General features: G+C 43.1%; 1 protein-coding gene across 1 annotated transcript in view; it reads left to right on the top strand.

Annotated features, from left to right (window-relative positions):
• The first annotated feature begins 3396 nt into the window (after positions 1-3396).
• antxr1c (ANTXR cell adhesion molecule 1c) overlaps positions 3397-18548 on the top strand; it is an 83819-nt gene continuing 68667 nt past the window's right edge. Inside the window, exon 1 of the mRNA XM_080789561.1 lies at positions 3397-4072. Coding sequence (XP_080645687.1) covers positions 3921-4072 — 152 coding nt within the window. The 5' untranslated portion in view covers positions 3397-3920. The remainder of the gene's footprint in view (positions 4073-18548) is intronic.

Here is an 18548-nt window from a genome sequence, read left to right as displayed (position 1 = left end):
TCTTCGTCAGGTTTATGCCTGTGCTGGTTGATGGCATTTATTCATTCATTACACTTGAGGTCAGACACTGATAGTATGGCTATGCTGAATCTGGGAATATTTTAGTTTTACACATCTATTTTTATGTTTTAATGAACCATTTCTTAACAGTATTCATACCTGACGAAGACCCACAGTGGTCGAAACGTTGTAACAAATAAAGAAGGTTCCTGAGACCACCTCCAGCCACCGCAGATGAACAAGTTATGTTGTATCCATAAACGTGGTTCTCAAACTGTCAAGGCCCCCCAAATTGATATGTATTAGGCAGCGGACCCCCAATCTGAAAATGCTTTGTGTAAGGCAACATTTTCAAATATTTTTCTATAAGTAGCAGAACTTCGCTATAGCAGCGTGCATGGCACGGAGTGACATGCTGTCTGTGACCTTTTGGAGTAACTAACTAGATCTGCTGTCTTTGATTAGCCAAACTAACCACTGTCTGACTTCATACGAACCAGAGGGTGCCTGCTGTGCATCTTGAGATCAAAGTCAGAGTTGTACGGGGCAAGGTGCCACAGTTGGTAGTGCTGTCGCCTCTCAGCTAGAAGATCCTGGGTTCGATTCCCGCTCGGGGCACTGTGGGTGCTGGCGGCGTGTTTCCTCCTCCGCGTCATCAGTGCCCATACCCGAAGGCGGGGTTGGCGAAAGGGCCTTTCTGTGTGGAGTTTGCATGTTCTCCCCGTGTCCCCTAGGGTAGGTACCCTCACAAAAACATGCAGTAATCCTGGTCTCTAAACTGCCTCCCCCTGGCCAGCCGGGGCGCCTGATGGAGGGGAAAGGAACTGGTTGGAATAGCGTGTTCCTTCCACGCGCTACGTCCAACCAGGTAAACTCCCCCCTGTCAGGTGTAAAGGAGCAACTTGGACACTCAAGCATGAAGGGAGCATGAGTTAAGTCCGTTGCTCTCCCCAGGTCGGCGGAGGGTGTGTAGAGCCCAGGATCACAGTAGATGATTGACACAGGGGTGAAAAATGGGTTACAAAATCGTGGGATAAAAAATATATTAAAAAGTCAAAGTCAAAGTCGTACGATTAGTCACACACGTTACCGCAGTGAGATTTGTTCTCCGCATTTACAGTCTTTGGTATGACGCGGCCCGGGGATGGGAGGCATACTATGATCCGACGGAGCAATGATCCGACGTGCATTGGTCCGAGGTGCGCTGGGGGTCGGGAGAGGGTTGGGTTTAGGTGTGCTGCCTCGGGGGAGGTTAGGGTTAGGGTGAGGGTCTGCGCTGGGGGTCAAACTCACAATGCAATATTTAGTTTTCAACAGTGTTGCTGTGCACAAATGTCTGTAGCGTTACAAATTCAATAAAAGAAAACCTAATTTCTCCCCCTCTATTTCCCATTCCAAGTGCATTTGTCCTATATGTAATGCCAGTGCCACTATTCTAAAGCCCCCTCAGGTACATATTTAAACTATTTTCACTTTTTCCAGCAATGGTGGGTATCTTGTTGAGCTGATCATTTTGAAAGTAGCTCTCATGACATAAAAGTGTGGGCACCAGACAGTGGCCTTGTGGTTAGAGTCTAACCACAAGGCCACTGTCATGGTCGCTGGCAAGATGGGACAGCAGAGGGGGGGGGGGGCGATGCATGATGATCGGACAGCAGAGGGGGAGGCGATGCATGATGCATGATGAACGAGCATAATGTAAATGTTGCTTAAAGCAGCTGCTAACCCTCAGAGGCTATGGATGGACAGCCACCACTGGCATCCAGTGTGATCAGAGGTATCACACATCTTTTATAGATGCCACGAGCTTCAAGCATGCAGTCAGCGCCCGCCAGGCTTTGACGACGATGTGCCCAGGCTGGCGGCGGCGGCGGCTCGGTTCAACAGCCATGGTCAGGCTTTACAACTGCCGTTCGTACTGCACAGGCACTGCAAAAGGCTGGTGGTGACCTCTTTCACATGAAGGTTTCAGCTACAATGGCTCTCTCACAGCTGCTTTGATTTGGTATATGCTTGTAGTTGTAGCCCAAAACGAAAGGATGTGCCTGCACCTTCAGAGGCGTGTTCAGAAGAATAGGTCAAACTAAAGCTACGGCTATATCCAACAGCCAGGGCCATGTCTGCTCCGGTCTACCTGGGACAAGCAGAAAGGATGAGCCAAGTGAGAAAAACGATGTGGCAAGTGTCTCCAGATAACCAGTCGTGGAGACGAAAGCCGGACCAGTGTTCCTTATATGACTTCAGTGGCAATAGCTATTCAGTATCGCTATTGCGATACTGCCAAGGTACTATAGCACTGACCCCAGCCAGCCAACCAGAGCACAACATGGGCCAACCATGGCAGCTGAGTTCGACTCCACAAACGACATGGCACCTCAGCATCCCGGGACAAGTGTCGGTTAAGTGGGTTACCCCTCAGGACATTCGGACATCCTGCTTCAATAACATGCCCCCTCCCTTCGTTTGTGTGCGTGCAAGTGTGCACATGTGCCTCGATGCGCACGCAGTATGAATATAGCCTGAGTGGGCTGCTCTTAAATCTGACTGAGAAAGCAAAGCATGTGATTGTCAAAGTGTAAATTCAGACATACGGTGTCAACTACTGTAATTTAGCAGTAGGTTAGTTTGGTACCAACACAGCGAAACGCAAGCAGTAGGTTAGTTTGGTACCAACGCAGCGAAAGGCAAACAACAGACATGTAGGCCAACGAGCTGTTTAGAGAGGATTTAAGAATAATTATATAGGGTGGGTTATATTTATGTACTTTCCAAATTAAATGTAATTAAATGAATAGCCTATACTGTAGGCTATACTCCATTCCTTTGCATGTTACACTGTAAGCTAAATCTGAAAACGAGGTGACTTAATTGCTCATGGGATTTGGATATTGTAATAACCAATTAAACATTATATTAGGGTTTAGCATTGACACAAAAATAACATTTTAAGATTGGTCTCAGACAAATATTATTAATTTCAGTTCACGTACATAATATTGTCTGTGAAATATTATGCAAATTAAGTTTTTAACTTTTGGATCATTTTCATCCCACATGAAGCAATGTAGGCTAGACTTAATTTGCATAGTTTGTTGTCTGACTTTGTTAATGTAATGTATTTCAGGCTATAGCTTTGTGCATCAGACCAGTATAGTTAGCTCTGGTCCATAGCCTTACTGCTGCCGCTGTGGACCAGACGAGAGCTCAACTATACATTGAGGGAGGAGGTAAGCTACAACAGAGAGCTATAGTATATTCTGGCCCATTTCCTCGACCCACCATGATCTCTCCTCCTCGGTCGGCTCTCGGGATGAAATATGAGACCTGCGCTGGCTGGTCCCATTTTCAGCTGCAGTTTGTCCCCCGAAAACCTTCCTTCTCTCCCAGACCAGTCAGTCCACCAGCGCCAACAAACACATTGCTTTAGCCTACAACATTCACATACCATTCATCTGCAGCGGAAAAAAAACATGTCTTTGACATGCCTTTGTCTCTCACTGACTGACATGCCTTGAACGTGTTACTGCAAACTTATTTTTTCTTCTTTACCCTTTGTGCTATAGTGTGAATTTATTTAAAAAAAAAGTAGGCTAAATATTTCAATGCGTGGTGGTGGACCGTGGACAACCCCCTCCCCACCACACACACACACCAACGCATTCTACACGCGCGCACACACGTTTTTGGGCTCTTGAAAGAAAGGTGTCGTGTTGACGGGACAGATCGAGTCCTGCAGTTGCATCCTTTTGTTTTGCATCTCAACTTTTTGTTCACCCTCTTTCAAAACGGTTCGTTCTCTGGGATGTGAGAGAGCAGATCGAGGGAGAGCAACATCCAAACGGAATACGATTTTTTTGTTTGTCTCTCTTTTTTCCAGGGGAGAATAACAACAGTCATTTTAGTTTTTCCTCCTCCTCAACATGCGGCGTGTCGTCCTGTTTCTGTTGGGATTATTGTGTGTGCTCTCCGTCAGCCAAGCAGAGCCGGACCCTCTGCCAGAGGATGAAGAGACTGTGGAAGAAGAGGAGAGCTCATGCCAGGGAGCGTTTGACCTGTACTTTGTGCTCGACAAGTAAGTTTAGTAAAACCGTGCATGTGGTGCCATGCTGGCAGCATATTATTGTACTCCTTTTACAGTAAAACAAAACAAAACGATGGAGCCAAAAATAATAATTTCACCCCCAATTGTTTTGCATATCTGCAAACCATGCAGTGATGATGTGACAATAAAGATGATTTTCTTCTAATTCAGAGCCTAAACCACTTGTAACTCACTGAGAGCAGCTATAGTGCACATTTGTGCACAAAATAATACTGCACTGCATTTGTATACAGTTCAGAGTTAAATTATGCATGCAAACAACAATGACCTTATGTCATTGTCAAATGGGTTAAAAGCACACAAAGAAAATGACCTATAGAATTTGGTAGAAATGTAGTTATAGCCTATTTCGTGTGGCTAAAGTGGGTCTAAAATATATTTAGGAAAACATGCATTAAAGTCCCAAACTTTGTTTAACTCATGTCATTGTGGCAACATTGAAAAATGTGCTGCTATACCCTGAAAATGTGTACATCTATATTACAGATAATGGCTGTGTTTGCATCAATGGGGTCATTGGGGACCAGCAATTTTCATTTCATAATTAATTTTATTATGATGACATTCTTATTGTTTCATGAGCTGTTTTCTGTTATTCTGATCTCAGCAGTTATTTTCTTGGCAGCTATAATGTATATTGTTCGATGGGGATTAATTAAGTGACGTCATGTCAAAGCCGTGGAGGAGGTTGTTGGCAGGTTATGAGGTTTATTCACATTTATGATGAAAAACATCTTTACCTCATCATCATCATCACATCTGGGGAGAGAGAGAGAGCCCGTGCGCATGTGCGATGACGCGCGTCCTAGCTGACTGCTGAGTAAGCATACAATGATGGAAGATCACTCAAGTAAAAATGATGCTCTCTCTCTCTCTCTCTCTCTCTCTCTCTCTCTCTCTCTCTCTCTCTCTCTCTCTCTCTCTCTCTGTAGTTACATATCCAAGCATACATTTCCAGACCTTAATTCATCCCACTTCCTCTCTCATCATTACTCAGTCATTCCTAAACAAGAGCCCCTGATTTAGGCTATTACATTTACTGCATGGACAAAGTTAGTTTTTAAGAGCCAATAGAATTAAATTAATCTCTCTCTCTCTCTCTCTCTCTCTCTCTCTCTCTCTCTCTCTCTCTCTCTCTCTCTCTCTCTCTCTCTCTCTCTCTCTCTCTTTTCCATAATTAGTCATTTTTTCAAACTCTCCTTGGGTGATTATAAATGTCTAAATATAGTATAAATGTATCTGATCTGTCTTGGTACAGTGGGCAGACGGTTAGGAAGTCTGGCTCAGTCTCTACCTAGTTGTGGGTGCATAGTCTGTCTTCTCTTCATGGGAGCCATGAGGTCTGCCTATGGTGGCCTTTCTCAATCGCAAGACTGTGTTCACTGTTTTCCTTAGTTTTGGATCAGTTACAGTGCTCAAGTATTCAGTATTCTGCTACTGTGTATTCTCTGTTTAGAGCTAAATAGCATTCCATTTTGCACTGGCTTTGGGTAAATCTTTTCCAGCATGTAAGATCTCTCTCTCTCTCTCTCTCTCTCTCTCTCTCTCTCTCTCTCTCTCTCTCTCTCTCTCTCTCTCCTCGACAAGGGTTGGGACATTCCCCAGCAAAGTTTGTTGTTCACGTTACGTGAAATTGTGAATTATTTGACAACGTCAACAACATCAAGAACAACTTTAAAGCCACTTCCTCTCCTGTCATTCAAGTCAAGAACCCTAAATGTTCAAAGGGACTTTTACCTCTCTCTCTCTCTCTCTCTCTCTCTCTCTCTCTCTCTCTGCCTCTCTCTGCCTCTCTCTCTCAGTGACCATTTCATTCATTTCCTCTCCGTCCGCCCACATTGGAAAAATGTTGTGGTTCTGACATCTTCCGAGCTGGCCCTCAGTGGCATGCCGGGGCTCAGCCCGCCCGCCTGCCTTCACGAGGGGAAAATACAGAGCATGCATTTCATTTCAAGGCAGGACAGGGCAGGAGAATTAACCCATTCTGTGCGGGAACCCATTTTGGTGTTAGCACTATGTTATGCTTTAGCTATTGAAAAATAGCAGATCTACAAGCTCATAGCGTGCCACCAAGTGGCGCGCTACGAGCTTGTAGGTCTGCTATTTTTGAAAAATCGAAGAACGACTGACTTAGAAGACATTTTTAGAATCTGATCTCAGGTCAGAATGGAAAACTGTCAGGATGTAGAAGACTTTTTTTTTTAATCTGATCTCAGGTCAGAATGGGTTAACACTCTCTGCTGCAACATGTGGTTCTCCAAAAACCTTTCAATTTCAGGGACCTCCGGTTCGCCATGCATTAAAGGGCCACGTTCGGACCCCCATACCTCTGAGAGCGTACAGATATAGAACCAGACAGTTACAGACCTGTATAAGGTTCCATTTGGGTCCGTTCACAAAGCTCTCAGAGTTATACAGACCTCAGACCTGTCAGGGTCCATTTGGTTCCGTTCACCATGCTTTGATTGCTCTCAGAGTTACAGACTTGTAAGGGTCCATTTGTTTCCATTCACCATGCTTTGTTTGCTCTCAGAGTTACAGACCTGCAAGGGTCCATTTGGTTTCCGCTTGTATGCTCTCAGAGTTACAGACCTGTAAGGGTGAATTTGGCTGCGTTCATTATACACTCTCAGAGTTACAGACCTGTAAGGGTCCACTTGGTTTCTCGGTGGAAGAGGAGGGGAGGAGGGAGAACACCGGCGTCCACACCACTGCAGATGTGCCATGCAGTTATATAATTGTATCGCCATGGGTTAAAATTACATTTCATTCATACTGTGCGTTCCGGCTTGCAGCTTTAACATAGCTCGTAAAAAGCCAGTCAACATGGATATACACTACAGTAAAAATGTGAGTTCAACCTGTGCTGCATTAGTATCGCAGACTATTCCCCTTGTGCACATTTCACAGGGACACCGAATTAGCTGATTGTAACACAAAACACTTGTGTTTCTCCAAAACGACTCCCCCCTTGGGGACAAGCTGAGGAAGCGGCACTAATCCAGTACGTCTGTGGCAGGCCGTGACGATTCGTGACGCACAAATCACCGTTAACAGCAAGGCGGTTGTACTCGTCACTGTACCAGCCCAGTGCTTAAAGCTAACGGTGAAACGTCTCCGTTCACTTATTATCTTAAGTTACCATAGAGCGGTGCCCGGACATTGGGCACTGGCCTACTTGGAACGATGCAAGTTGGAAATGCATGCTCCACCCAGTTATTACTTGCGCAAGCAGAGCGCGCAAGTAATAATTTCGCCCGGTCCGTATGCACCGTCCCAGCCAACCCGCCACTTGATGCGTATGCAAATAAAACAGCAAATTTGTGCCTGGTTTGCTGGGACCAGATTACATAAATGACCATATTTCTTACGTCATCATTTAGAGCTAGTCATACATATATAATCAGTAAAATAAAATAGCAAATTGTGCCTGATTTGCTGGGACCAGAGTACATGGTGTGTATATGTATGACTAGCTCTCAATGATGACAATTTACAATTTAGGCATTTAGCAGACGCTCTTAATCCAGAGCGACTTACATTAAGCAAGAACAAAAGCATGGGAATACATCACATAAAAACATTCATCATGAAACATGCGTAAGCTAAGAAAGTAACAGTGGAATATCTATATAATGAAATTTATACGTATAAACTTTACATATATACTACTATGCTATACATATGTACTATGGCGTGCTATGACTATATACAATGCAATTCTAGTGCTGTCTACATAACATGCTATAAGTCTGTTTCAAATGCTATCTAAGTCTACAGAAGTGCTATCTAGGGTAGAGTAAGTGCTATGGGCCATGATGGAGTCTGAAAAGGTGGGTTTTCAGACTACGGCGGAAGATTGGGAGTGATGCTGCAGTTCTGACTGCCATGGGAAGTGCATTCCACAGTTTTGGAGCCAGAAGGGAGAAGAGTTTGGGACGTGTGGAGCGTTGTCCCGGCGTTTTTAGTGAGGGTACTTCCAGCTTCCCTGCGTTAGCTGATCTGAGTGCGCGGGAGGGTTTGTAGGGTTCAATCATACTTGCAAGATATGGGGGAGCCATACCTTTGGTTGCTTTGAATGCCAGCATCAGAGTTTAGACGTAAGAAATATGGTAATTTATGTAATCTGGTCCCAGCAAACCAGGCACAAATTTGCTGTTTTATTTGCATACGCATCAAGTGGCGGGTTGGCTGGGACGGTTTTTGGCGCAAAGTAACCACAGTATACCGCTAATCAACTTACAAATTACATATACATATGTATGACTAGCTCTCAATGATGACGTAAGACATATGGTCATGTATGTAATATATCTGTGCCTGATTTGCTGGGACCAGATTACATACATGACCTATGAGCTATGTCCCATGACCCATGAGCTAGTCATAGATATACATATATATTTCATTTGTTGATTAGCGGTATACTGTGGTTACTTACCGAGAATATGATATAGGTGGGGGAGTTATGTTTGTTATAAAAGAAGATATTTCCATTAAAATAATTCAAAATTAAATCAAGATATTAGAAAAAGTAGAACACGTATGCATACATGTAAAATATAAAGATCTATATATCATTCTTATGTACAGATCACCTAAAACAGACCATTTATTTTTCTTTAAAAAACTAAAAAGGGATCCAGAATATATCTACATCGATAAAACTGTATTTCTTATATAGTATATAAACTTGAACCATACTTAATAATACTAGGTGTTTATATGCATAAAGTAGGTAGGTAGCAAATAGTTACACCTAATAATTAGACATTTCAAACGTTCCTTCACAGAGATACTGAGATTTGACAGTTTACAGCGGTCGAAAGTACTTGCGCGCTCTGCTTGCGCACTAGTTGGCCATTTATGGCCTACTAGTGTGCAACAAGCAAGTATGCACTCGACAGAGTGCAGTTCTAGTTATGTCTTGTGTCTCATTGATGCCCATATACGTATATGGAGTTCTTTGTCAGGCATGCCCAAATATGGAGTCTATGCAGATGTCACTATAGTCTCAGAACATCATTGTGATGTCAGAACAGGCCCAGCTCCATATATGGAGCCTGGGCAGGGGCCCGGTGCAGAGAAAAAAATAGGGATAAGGGGTAGTAGCATGGACAAAAATAGAGCGCCATAGGGTAATACATTTGTCAGTGGAGGATCATAGACCAACTACAACCACCGCAGTTATGTTAGTCTATACGACTACCTGAATGGCCAAAACAACATTTGACTAACAGAAGTTGGATTGCAGCCTAAATAGTTTACAAAGGTAACCAAATGGGCCTGCAAGGATAAATTTGTCCATAGGCGTATGTATGCCCTCCTTGGCAAGTGGACGTAACATTTTACATGTAGTATACGGCCTCTCTCCTCCACCTTTCCTCAGTATAGCAGTGGAAAAGGACGTCACAAGGACGTGTGGTGTTTTCGGTGATTCACTCCCTGTTTACCGACTGGGCTACTGTGGGCATAATGCTGTTAGTACCTCTTCCACTGCACTGTGGGCATACTGCTGTGATGAGTACCTCTTCCACTGCACTGTGGGCATGTTGAGTATACCTCTACCACTGCACTGTGGGCATGTTGCTGTTAGTACCTCTTCCACTGCACTGTGGGCATGTTGCTGTTAGTACCTCTTCCACTGCACTGTGGGCATACTGCTGCTCGGTGCTGTGAGGAAGAAGGACACACATGTTCGCTAACAAGGGGAACAAAGTCTGTTTTGTGTCAGCTTTGCCATCGTTAGCTCACCAGCTTTGCTGCTTATTCCACTCTGACTGACTGACTAACAAGGTACAGATCGAGCCGAGGGAGTGAATTACGCACGCAGCCACACGCACACACAAACACACACATGCTCACACACACACACACACACACACACGCACACACACACACACACACACACACACGCATTTTTATAGATACACGTAGATGAGCACTCATCACTGATTGCTCCCGTGCTCCGGCCTGTAAACAAAAGCCTTCAATCAATACTGCGCTCAAGAAGCCTGTCCGTATTCTTCGCCCTGAAATTTGTTGCGTGTAAAAGGCATACATGTGACCATGATTACATGGCTTAAACAATCACAGTTCTTTTGGTTCGATATATGAGGTAGTTTCAGCTTTTCCGCTGTAATATTTTGCTGCTGACGTGAAGCCATGCTGTTCTGCTTCTGAATTGTCCTCGGAAATGTCTTCTCAACTGATCTCATCTCAGCGCGTCAAACAAGCAAATCAAATTGTATTGTCACGACACAAATGCGGCGGTATATAAAACCAGGTGAAATTGTCATTTTGTGCAGGCTTTCACTGTTGCCCCAGAATAGGGAAGCTGGGGTTAAATGGATATTTCACTTTCACATATTGTCGTCTATAGTTCTCAGGCTTATGAGAACACTCTGGTGTTCACAAAAGCCTGGGTAGATGATACAATATCCCTTTAAAGTGGTTATAACTCCTCTAATCGTCTTTAACTCATCTAATTCATCGCAGGTTCCATCATGCACTGTGTTTCCCAGCATGTCCGGAATGAGGACCACGTGTGTGTGACCGAACATCGTGTCGATGTGGAGCTGGGTTGGTGTTGGGTATAGGGAGGAAAGTATGCCATGGTTCTGTGCGAGAGAGGAGGAGGTCCGTAAAGCAGAGCGTATGTGGAGCTGGGTTAAGGTGTTTGGTATAGGGAGGAAAGTACGCCATGGTTCTGTGCGAGAGCGGAGGTCTTTAAAGCAGACCGTAATGAGGGCGATACCGCTGCGTGAAGCTCGTAAAAACGCACGCCGATGACATTTATTACAGACACCGGGAGATATGAGCTCACGTTGCGGTGGTGACACCTGGGACTGAGGTTTCGCCGCCCCAGACGGAGGTCGGCAGGTTATAGCGATCAGACAAATAGCCACACTTGGCTCGGAAAATCTTGGCAGTTAAAAGTGAATCGGAAAATGTTGTATCATCTCTCAGACACACAAACAGGCGGTCGAGTCGTGGCCGATTTTGAGCAAGGTATTTAAAGCTGCAATCGGCACGTTTTTTGTCCTAATCCGGGACTCGTGACCATCTCACGATGCTTGGCCAGGGGAGATATTGTGGCTTGTGAGCTTAAAACTCATTTGGTGCCTAGATCGTCTTTTGACGCCTCCCGTTCCAAACGCCCTCTGCGCCGAGATCGCCTATTTTAATATCACTTGATTACGTACGAACACTCCGGTTGCGGTGCGATGAAAACATTAAAAAAGGAAAAAAATGGAAATACATTTTCCACTGGGTTATGCTGTCTATGGGGACGCAGTTTTTAGAATAGTAATATCTCTGTTACTGTTATTTTACGGTTTGTATTTTATTTTGAAAAATGTGAATTCATTGGTTTCCTATGGTAGGTAGTATCTCTTTAAGAAATACAGGAAGTAGACTTCAACGGGGCACGGTGGCACAGTTGGTAGTGCTGTCGCCTCACAGCTAGAAGGTCCTGGGTTTGATTCCCGCTCGGGGTGCTGTGGGCGCTGGTGGCGTGTTTCCTCCTCCGCGCCATCAGTGCCCATACCCGAAGGCAGGGTTGACTTCAGTTTTGTCATGTGACGATAGTTTCCATTGCCAACAATTCATGCCACATGAGCACAGCAAGGCTCCTGTTTCTGTATCTGCTCAAATGTTCTCCCAGTCTTCGTTGGTATTCACCTGCTCATTATATTGTAGTTCATTATTTTTGTATGGAAAGTATGTTTTGTCAAGTTTGATGTAAGAGGCCTGTCTAATTCTACTCACCTGTCTAAACTTACCTGCCCATCTCTGGTTGAATTACCTATTGTAAAGTTGTTAACCCTAATTTAGCCTTCCTGGTTCTTGTCAAGTTGATTCACTTATCTGAGTTTGTTGTACTCCTGCAGAAATGCCTGTTTTCTTACGCAACAGTGTTTATGCCAATGGGAAACATTTGTGTTTTGTACTTTAATTCTGACATTAGAGTGCAGGCATCAGTTAGCATTTAAAGTAATTACTAATACTAATTTCATTTGTAGAATGCATGTGTAATGTGTGTGCATATGTAAATGTAACAGTTACGTGAGTAATTTCATTTACATGCAATACCGTACACTTTACAGTAAGTGTAGCGGTCCCCGCCGAAAGAAGGTCAAGACTTGTACTGATGGTAGTGAATTTATTAAGTCCATAAACCACCGTAAGAACTGACAGGACAGTAAAAACAAAACAAAAAAATACTGTTAATTTCACATACTTTTGCAATGACAGTACCAAATATTAACAGCTCACAGAAGCTCCAAAAGTAAACCATGCTAATTCAAAACAGTACAATTTCCTTTTTAAATGGCGTTGACCATCAATCAGAATCACAGTATCACATTACAATTAATTGATGACTTCAACATCACCAAGCACTTATTATAATGAACTCGTTTTTCCCTTTTAGCAGCTGTTTTAACTATGAAGTAATGAAATACCTTCTTTTAACCTTTTTTAAGTGTAATATAATGATATGAAAATAGGGACCCTTTTATCTAAAATGTATGAAACGCAGTCCTATCAAAACCTCCATTAGCCATAACACACTCTGATTTAGTTAGTGCATTATCCTTATCACTGTGCCTTTGCAGCAGAAATAAGTTTATTTCCTTCCATATACCACAACTGACCAGGATATAAACAAATCAACAATGCATTATTTTTAGCAATAGTCCTTTAGCTCCAAAAACGTGTTATATTGCATGTAGCAATGACAGTCCATGTGTACCAACCTTATGCCTCTTCGGGGGGTGCTAAAACAATACTGAATGTCTTAAAAGACAAATCATAAAAATGCGCGTTATGCTTTGTAAACAAACAGCACAACCACACGTCTCCTTTCTCTGATTATGTAATCCTTTTTTGCGTCGCACATGTTATGACGTCATGCTTCCTCTCTGGGTCGCGCAGGTAAATATATCATACAAAACTTTCAAAATAAAAGTATTTGGCTCAACACACAAAAATAACAGGAAGACGACCTAAAAACATGTAAGTTTCACAATAAGATCATGATAACAATGTCTGTTCACCCAGAATATAGAATAGTTCAGTAAAAAACGTGTTTAGGTTCTTTACAGTAAGCATTGTTTTGATTATGCTTTTGTCTGCTAAGCTTTCAGTTTTACCGTACCTTCTGTTTGTCAATAAACATGTAGACAAAGAGTCTTGATGAAGGGAAGGTGTTTATGCTCACCGCCAAATTATTCACTCTACATGACGATATGATCCTCGGTTAAAAAAATATGTTTTGGGTGAATTAAATCACAATCGAGGCACCCCGTTACATAGCGATAATTCACTTCCTGACTCAAGTGGCTTTCAAACCAAGAGTCTCTTTACACTTTTCCGACACCAGATGGCAATGTCGCCTCCAACCACTGCAGACGTACTAGTAGGCCTATATTGCATTAACATAATTCTACAATAGGCCTACACAGACGAGTTGAAATAATATTTGAATTCGTTAAATCGATTCCAATTCTGCAATGCTTTAATTCCCAGCTACTGCCAAGGAGCTTCTCAGTACCTATACAGCTAGCAGTGGAATTGCGGTCGGGCGAGACTGCATGAAAGTGACCCTGGAACACAAAAAAAGAATCACATTCACACACATTCACAGTCGACCTCCTCTGGAGGAATTCGAGTTTATAAAAAGAACAATGCCGTTTAGTGGCTGTACTGTACAAGTGGATCAAATAAAAGCCAGTGGAAACTTTATGTGAGCCTTCCCTCCACCCGCCCATGAGCGTTCAAAGAGACCCACCACCACTCTCTCCTTCTGAAAGCCACTCTCTGAATTAAACCATTACGACCGAAGTTTCTATGTCAGTGGTACTCAAACTATTTCATGTCAAGGACCCCCACAATGATGCTGTATTTGGCATCATCTGAAAATATGTTGTTCCAAATATTTGACTCAAAAACGTTCACTGTGAAAGAATATATATTCAAAGATCTGCAAGCTCATATAGCACGACACTCGGTGCCGCGCTACGAGCTTGCAGAACAGCTATTATTTCAACAGCTGTTTTAAATAATGGTTTAAGTGGTTAAAAGCTACAGTATAAGGTGACACAGATGCGTCCTCAGGTCTAAATGGGTTAATTCCTCCTCGAGTCCCATTGTAAACCTCACAGAGCCCTCCATCTACTGTGAAGGCAGACAGCTGTGTTGTGGTGTGTGTGTGTGTGTGTGTGTGTGTGTGTGTGTGTGTGTGTGGTGTAAAAGAAAAAAGAAAAGAAACAAGAAAGAAGCTCAATTGCACATACTATACCAATTAGATCAACTATGACATGCCATCCGCTGCTGAAATAAATGTCAGCTCAATGAAACCGTGATAATTAGCTATTTGAAAGAGTCGTCAATTAGGCATGCGTCAAGTGATTATGTGCGACGCATATGCTATAGGCTACAGTATAGGTAGGTGGCATATGTTTATGTTGTTCCCTCTCGTTAACATGTTATGCCCATGTAAGTTACAATAAAATTACACAGAGTAAAGGAGGAGATGAGCTAAACTGGAAGGACCAACATTGACTTGTGCATCCATCCGATTCACCATTTCATATTTAATATTCACAGGGCTGACCATGCTGACCATTTGGGTGCCCAACGCATAATATCTTTGTGGCTCTCAGTGGCTTATTTCCACTGTTAGGCTCTTATGTAGCTTATATGATGCATGATGACTATTTTATTTTGATGTATTTGATGTATTACCACGTGTTGTTCTTGCTTACTGTAAATGGCTCTGGATTAAGAGTGTCTGCTTAAAGTCTTTATTATTTTATTATTTATTTTTTATATTTTTCAAAACTAGCAGATCTACAAGCTCGTAGCGCGGCACTCGATTATTCTTTTTTTTTAATATTTACGATGGCTTCCATTATCGCTTCGTAAACTTTTCAGGACTAGAATGCCTGTGCTTTCTATTAGCTTGGAATTCCCCATCAATGATGTCACTGGTGGACGGGTTTCTGAACTGCCCACAGCCGTCTCCTATGAGACACACACTGTAGAAAAAACTTTGTGGCATTTATTTTATCATTAACATTAGTGACGACCAATTATAATATGTAGTTAGGTTGAAAAGTGTTGAAGAGGTCCTTTAAATTTAGACCTGAGGACGATTATACAAATGCCTTCTAAAGCTTGACAGTTTTCTGAAAAACCCCAAATTTCTATGTCTGTGCAGTTCTCAAACATTTTCATGTGAAAAAATATATGTAATTGGCCGCCGACCCCCATCTGAAAATGATGTTGTTCCATGGACCCCCCCAGAAGCAAAGATTTGAAAAATGTTAACTCTGAAAGAATATATGTTCCAAATTTGCGCCACATTTTCACAAACTTAAAACAAATAGCAGATCTACAAGCTCGTAGCACGGCACTCGGTGCCGCACTATGAGCTTGTAGATCTGCTATTTTTTCAACAGCTAAAGCATAACATCCTTATAATAATTCAGCGAATCTCTGAATGTCTGAATGAATGTCACTGACAGCGTGTTATCTCATCATTGGCTGCACCAATCACTCCCACTTTTCACACAGGCATGGACCATAATTATATGGACTCTTAACGGAGTCCTTTTTTCAATTTGACACATTAATGATTTATAATGAATTTATTAGTGGATTAAAAAATGCAAAAATGGGTATTGTACTGTCAATATGACATGAATATGAATGCAAAGTAGCGGTCCATGTGTGGACAGGCTACCTGTCGCCGTTGTGCATGGTGAGATGTGTGCAAACCGTGTAGTTTATCAGGAGAAGAATACCAAAGGATGCAACATTTATCAGTGAATTAAAAACGCACTGGGCGCAGTACCCCCCCACGGCCACAAGAGGGGGGCAAATATCTCACAACGGGTAAGGGCTAGTAATGCTTAAAACACCAAAAGGGGTTCCCGTCCAGAATGGGTAAACAAGTAAAACATTTGAGTAGGGGAGAGCCGCCAAGGATGTAACATTTTGCACGTTTAATTTTTTTACTCAGAGATCCGTTTAGCTACACATGTAATATTTTCAGGCAACGGACCTACACATGTCAGCTACCATAAACCACTTCAAGTTATTTTTTTTATAAAACAGGTCGGGAGTTATTAAACCGAACGTGGACGCTGTTTCAGTGTTACATTTGCTGCGCATATCGGATTAATTGTAACGGCATGCATGATAAATGTAACAACGCTAAAAAACACCATTAGACATATCGTTTTCAGCTTAAAGCAATTATATTTCATTGAAGCAACTCCTTAGCATTGTTTTCATACCATGGATGTGATAAGAAAATGTATCAAACATAAGGGAAATATTAAATAGTATCGGGTGTACCAGTTTGGGCTTTTTTTTTTCAATGGGGAAATACATTGATTAAACAAACGTTTGATTGATTGAGTTGTACAATGTTATACAACCCTAAACTAATTTTAGAATACACTACACAATACAATACAATTTTAGAACATATAATATTGGCCAATATGTCAAATATGTAAATATTACATATAATGGCATTGAATGGAAGCGGACCATTTGTAACACATGTTACAAATGACCCGCTTTTGCAAGTTTTCTTTGCCGTACAGACCAGAATGAACGTGAATTCCGTCTAAACACGATGCAAACGAATGAAGAACATAAGCATGAAGACATCCATGTGGATTTTTATTCACCAACACCAAAGAAAAAAATTGTAGCACACATATACTCCAGGTGTAAAATTATACGCATTTTGAAAAAAGTCAGATTTTCGCCAATAACTCCCCGTAGGACAAAGGTAAACACTTCAAACTTCCTGGGCACGTAGAGTACGTTGCTGTACACATACTGACGCGATGGCGTCATGGTGGCGTTGACCAATCAAGAGATAACGTCCATGTTACAACCGTGAAGCGTTACAACCTTGGCGGCTCTCCCCTACTTAATTTCTCCACCACTGGGTGTCCTGCGGAGTGTTCAAATCCCATTTTACAGAAGCTAATATCTCTCCACTGCAAGGACATTTAAGCAATAAGCCACGAGAGGTCTCAGGTTACCGGGTATTTTACACTGGCTGGGGGCGTAGCCAGTGTAAAATACCCGGTAAGCTGGGGCCTCGAGTGGCTTATTGCTTTTCTAAAACGGTTACAAAAATGTTAGCAATATTAACCTAATAAAACTATTACATTCACAAAAGTATCTACGCTTTGCGCCACCAGAGCGAGCGAGCCAGAGCCACAACACTTCCTTGTTTTGCAAGTAGCCTATGTGACGGGAGAATAGCGCTTGATATCTTTACGGGGCTGCCTGGAGCCACACATTCACAGTTATATGAGACGGGCGGTGCTTAGACGCCCGCACGGCATGTGTTTGTAAAGCAATGAAGCGCTCCCCTTCCCCAGTTCAGCTACAAGGCTGCAGTTTGATACAAAGTGATTGAAGGAGTGGGTTATCGGTGAGTTTACACCGGTCACGTGACGGTAACCAGCCAATCAGAATGAAGTATTGGGACTACCCGTTTTAGAAGGTGGGTTTTGTGACATCTCCGCTGGGAGGAGACCCCGGGGCAGACCCAGGCGCAGATAGAGGGATCACATCCACTCACTGGTCTTGGAACGACTCGGGATCCCCCAGGAGGAAGTTACTAATGTTGCTCATGGAGAGAGAAGTTTGGAGCTCTCTGTTACCCCCGTGAGTTTGATGTCGGAAAGAAGGAAGTCAATAACCTGTGTATTGTTTCTGTATATGACGGTAATATGGCACCTATACACCATGGGACATCCCCCCCCCCCCCCCCCCCATTGAATTCTGTACTATATGCCGGCTGTTATTTGTGCAGCTGCACAAATAACTTTGGGGGCAGGCCCGTCTAGAGTTTGAATGGACAGGTATCAGTCAAAAGGGAGACATTGAAGATGGAAGGATGGACGGCGAAGGATCAACATTTGGAATGTCAGAACAGGTCAGCTCCATGATATTGTGTATGGATTGAGATTGAGGCGTGATGTCACGAGGCGTGACCATATATGGTGGCGCGATGTCATGAGGCGTGACCATATAGGCGTGATGTCACGAGGAGTGACCATATATGGAGGCGTGATGTCATGAGGCGTGACCATATATGGAGGCGTGACCATATGGTGGCGCGATGTCACGAGGCGTGACCATATAGGCGTGATGTCACGAGGAGTGACCATATATGGAGGCGTGATGTCATGAGGCGTGATCATATAGGCGTGATGTCACGAGGCGTGACCATAATGTAGGTGTGATGTCATGAGGCGTGACCATATATGGAGGCGTGACCATATATGGTGGCGCGATGTCACGAGGCGTGACCATATAGGCGTGATGACACGAGGCGTGACCATATATGGAGGCGTGATGTCACGAGGCGTGACCATATATGGAGGCGTGGCTGACGGGATAATGC

Source organism: Protomyctophum bolini, assembly GCF_963924005.1.
Source record: "Protomyctophum bolini genome assembly, chromosome: 18".
In the NCBI taxonomy this organism is placed as follows: Eukaryota; Metazoa; Chordata; class Actinopteri; order Myctophiformes; family Myctophidae; genus Protomyctophum; species Protomyctophum bolini.
Note: the sequence above shows the minus strand (reverse complement) of the source record. Positions and strands in the feature narration are given on the sequence as shown.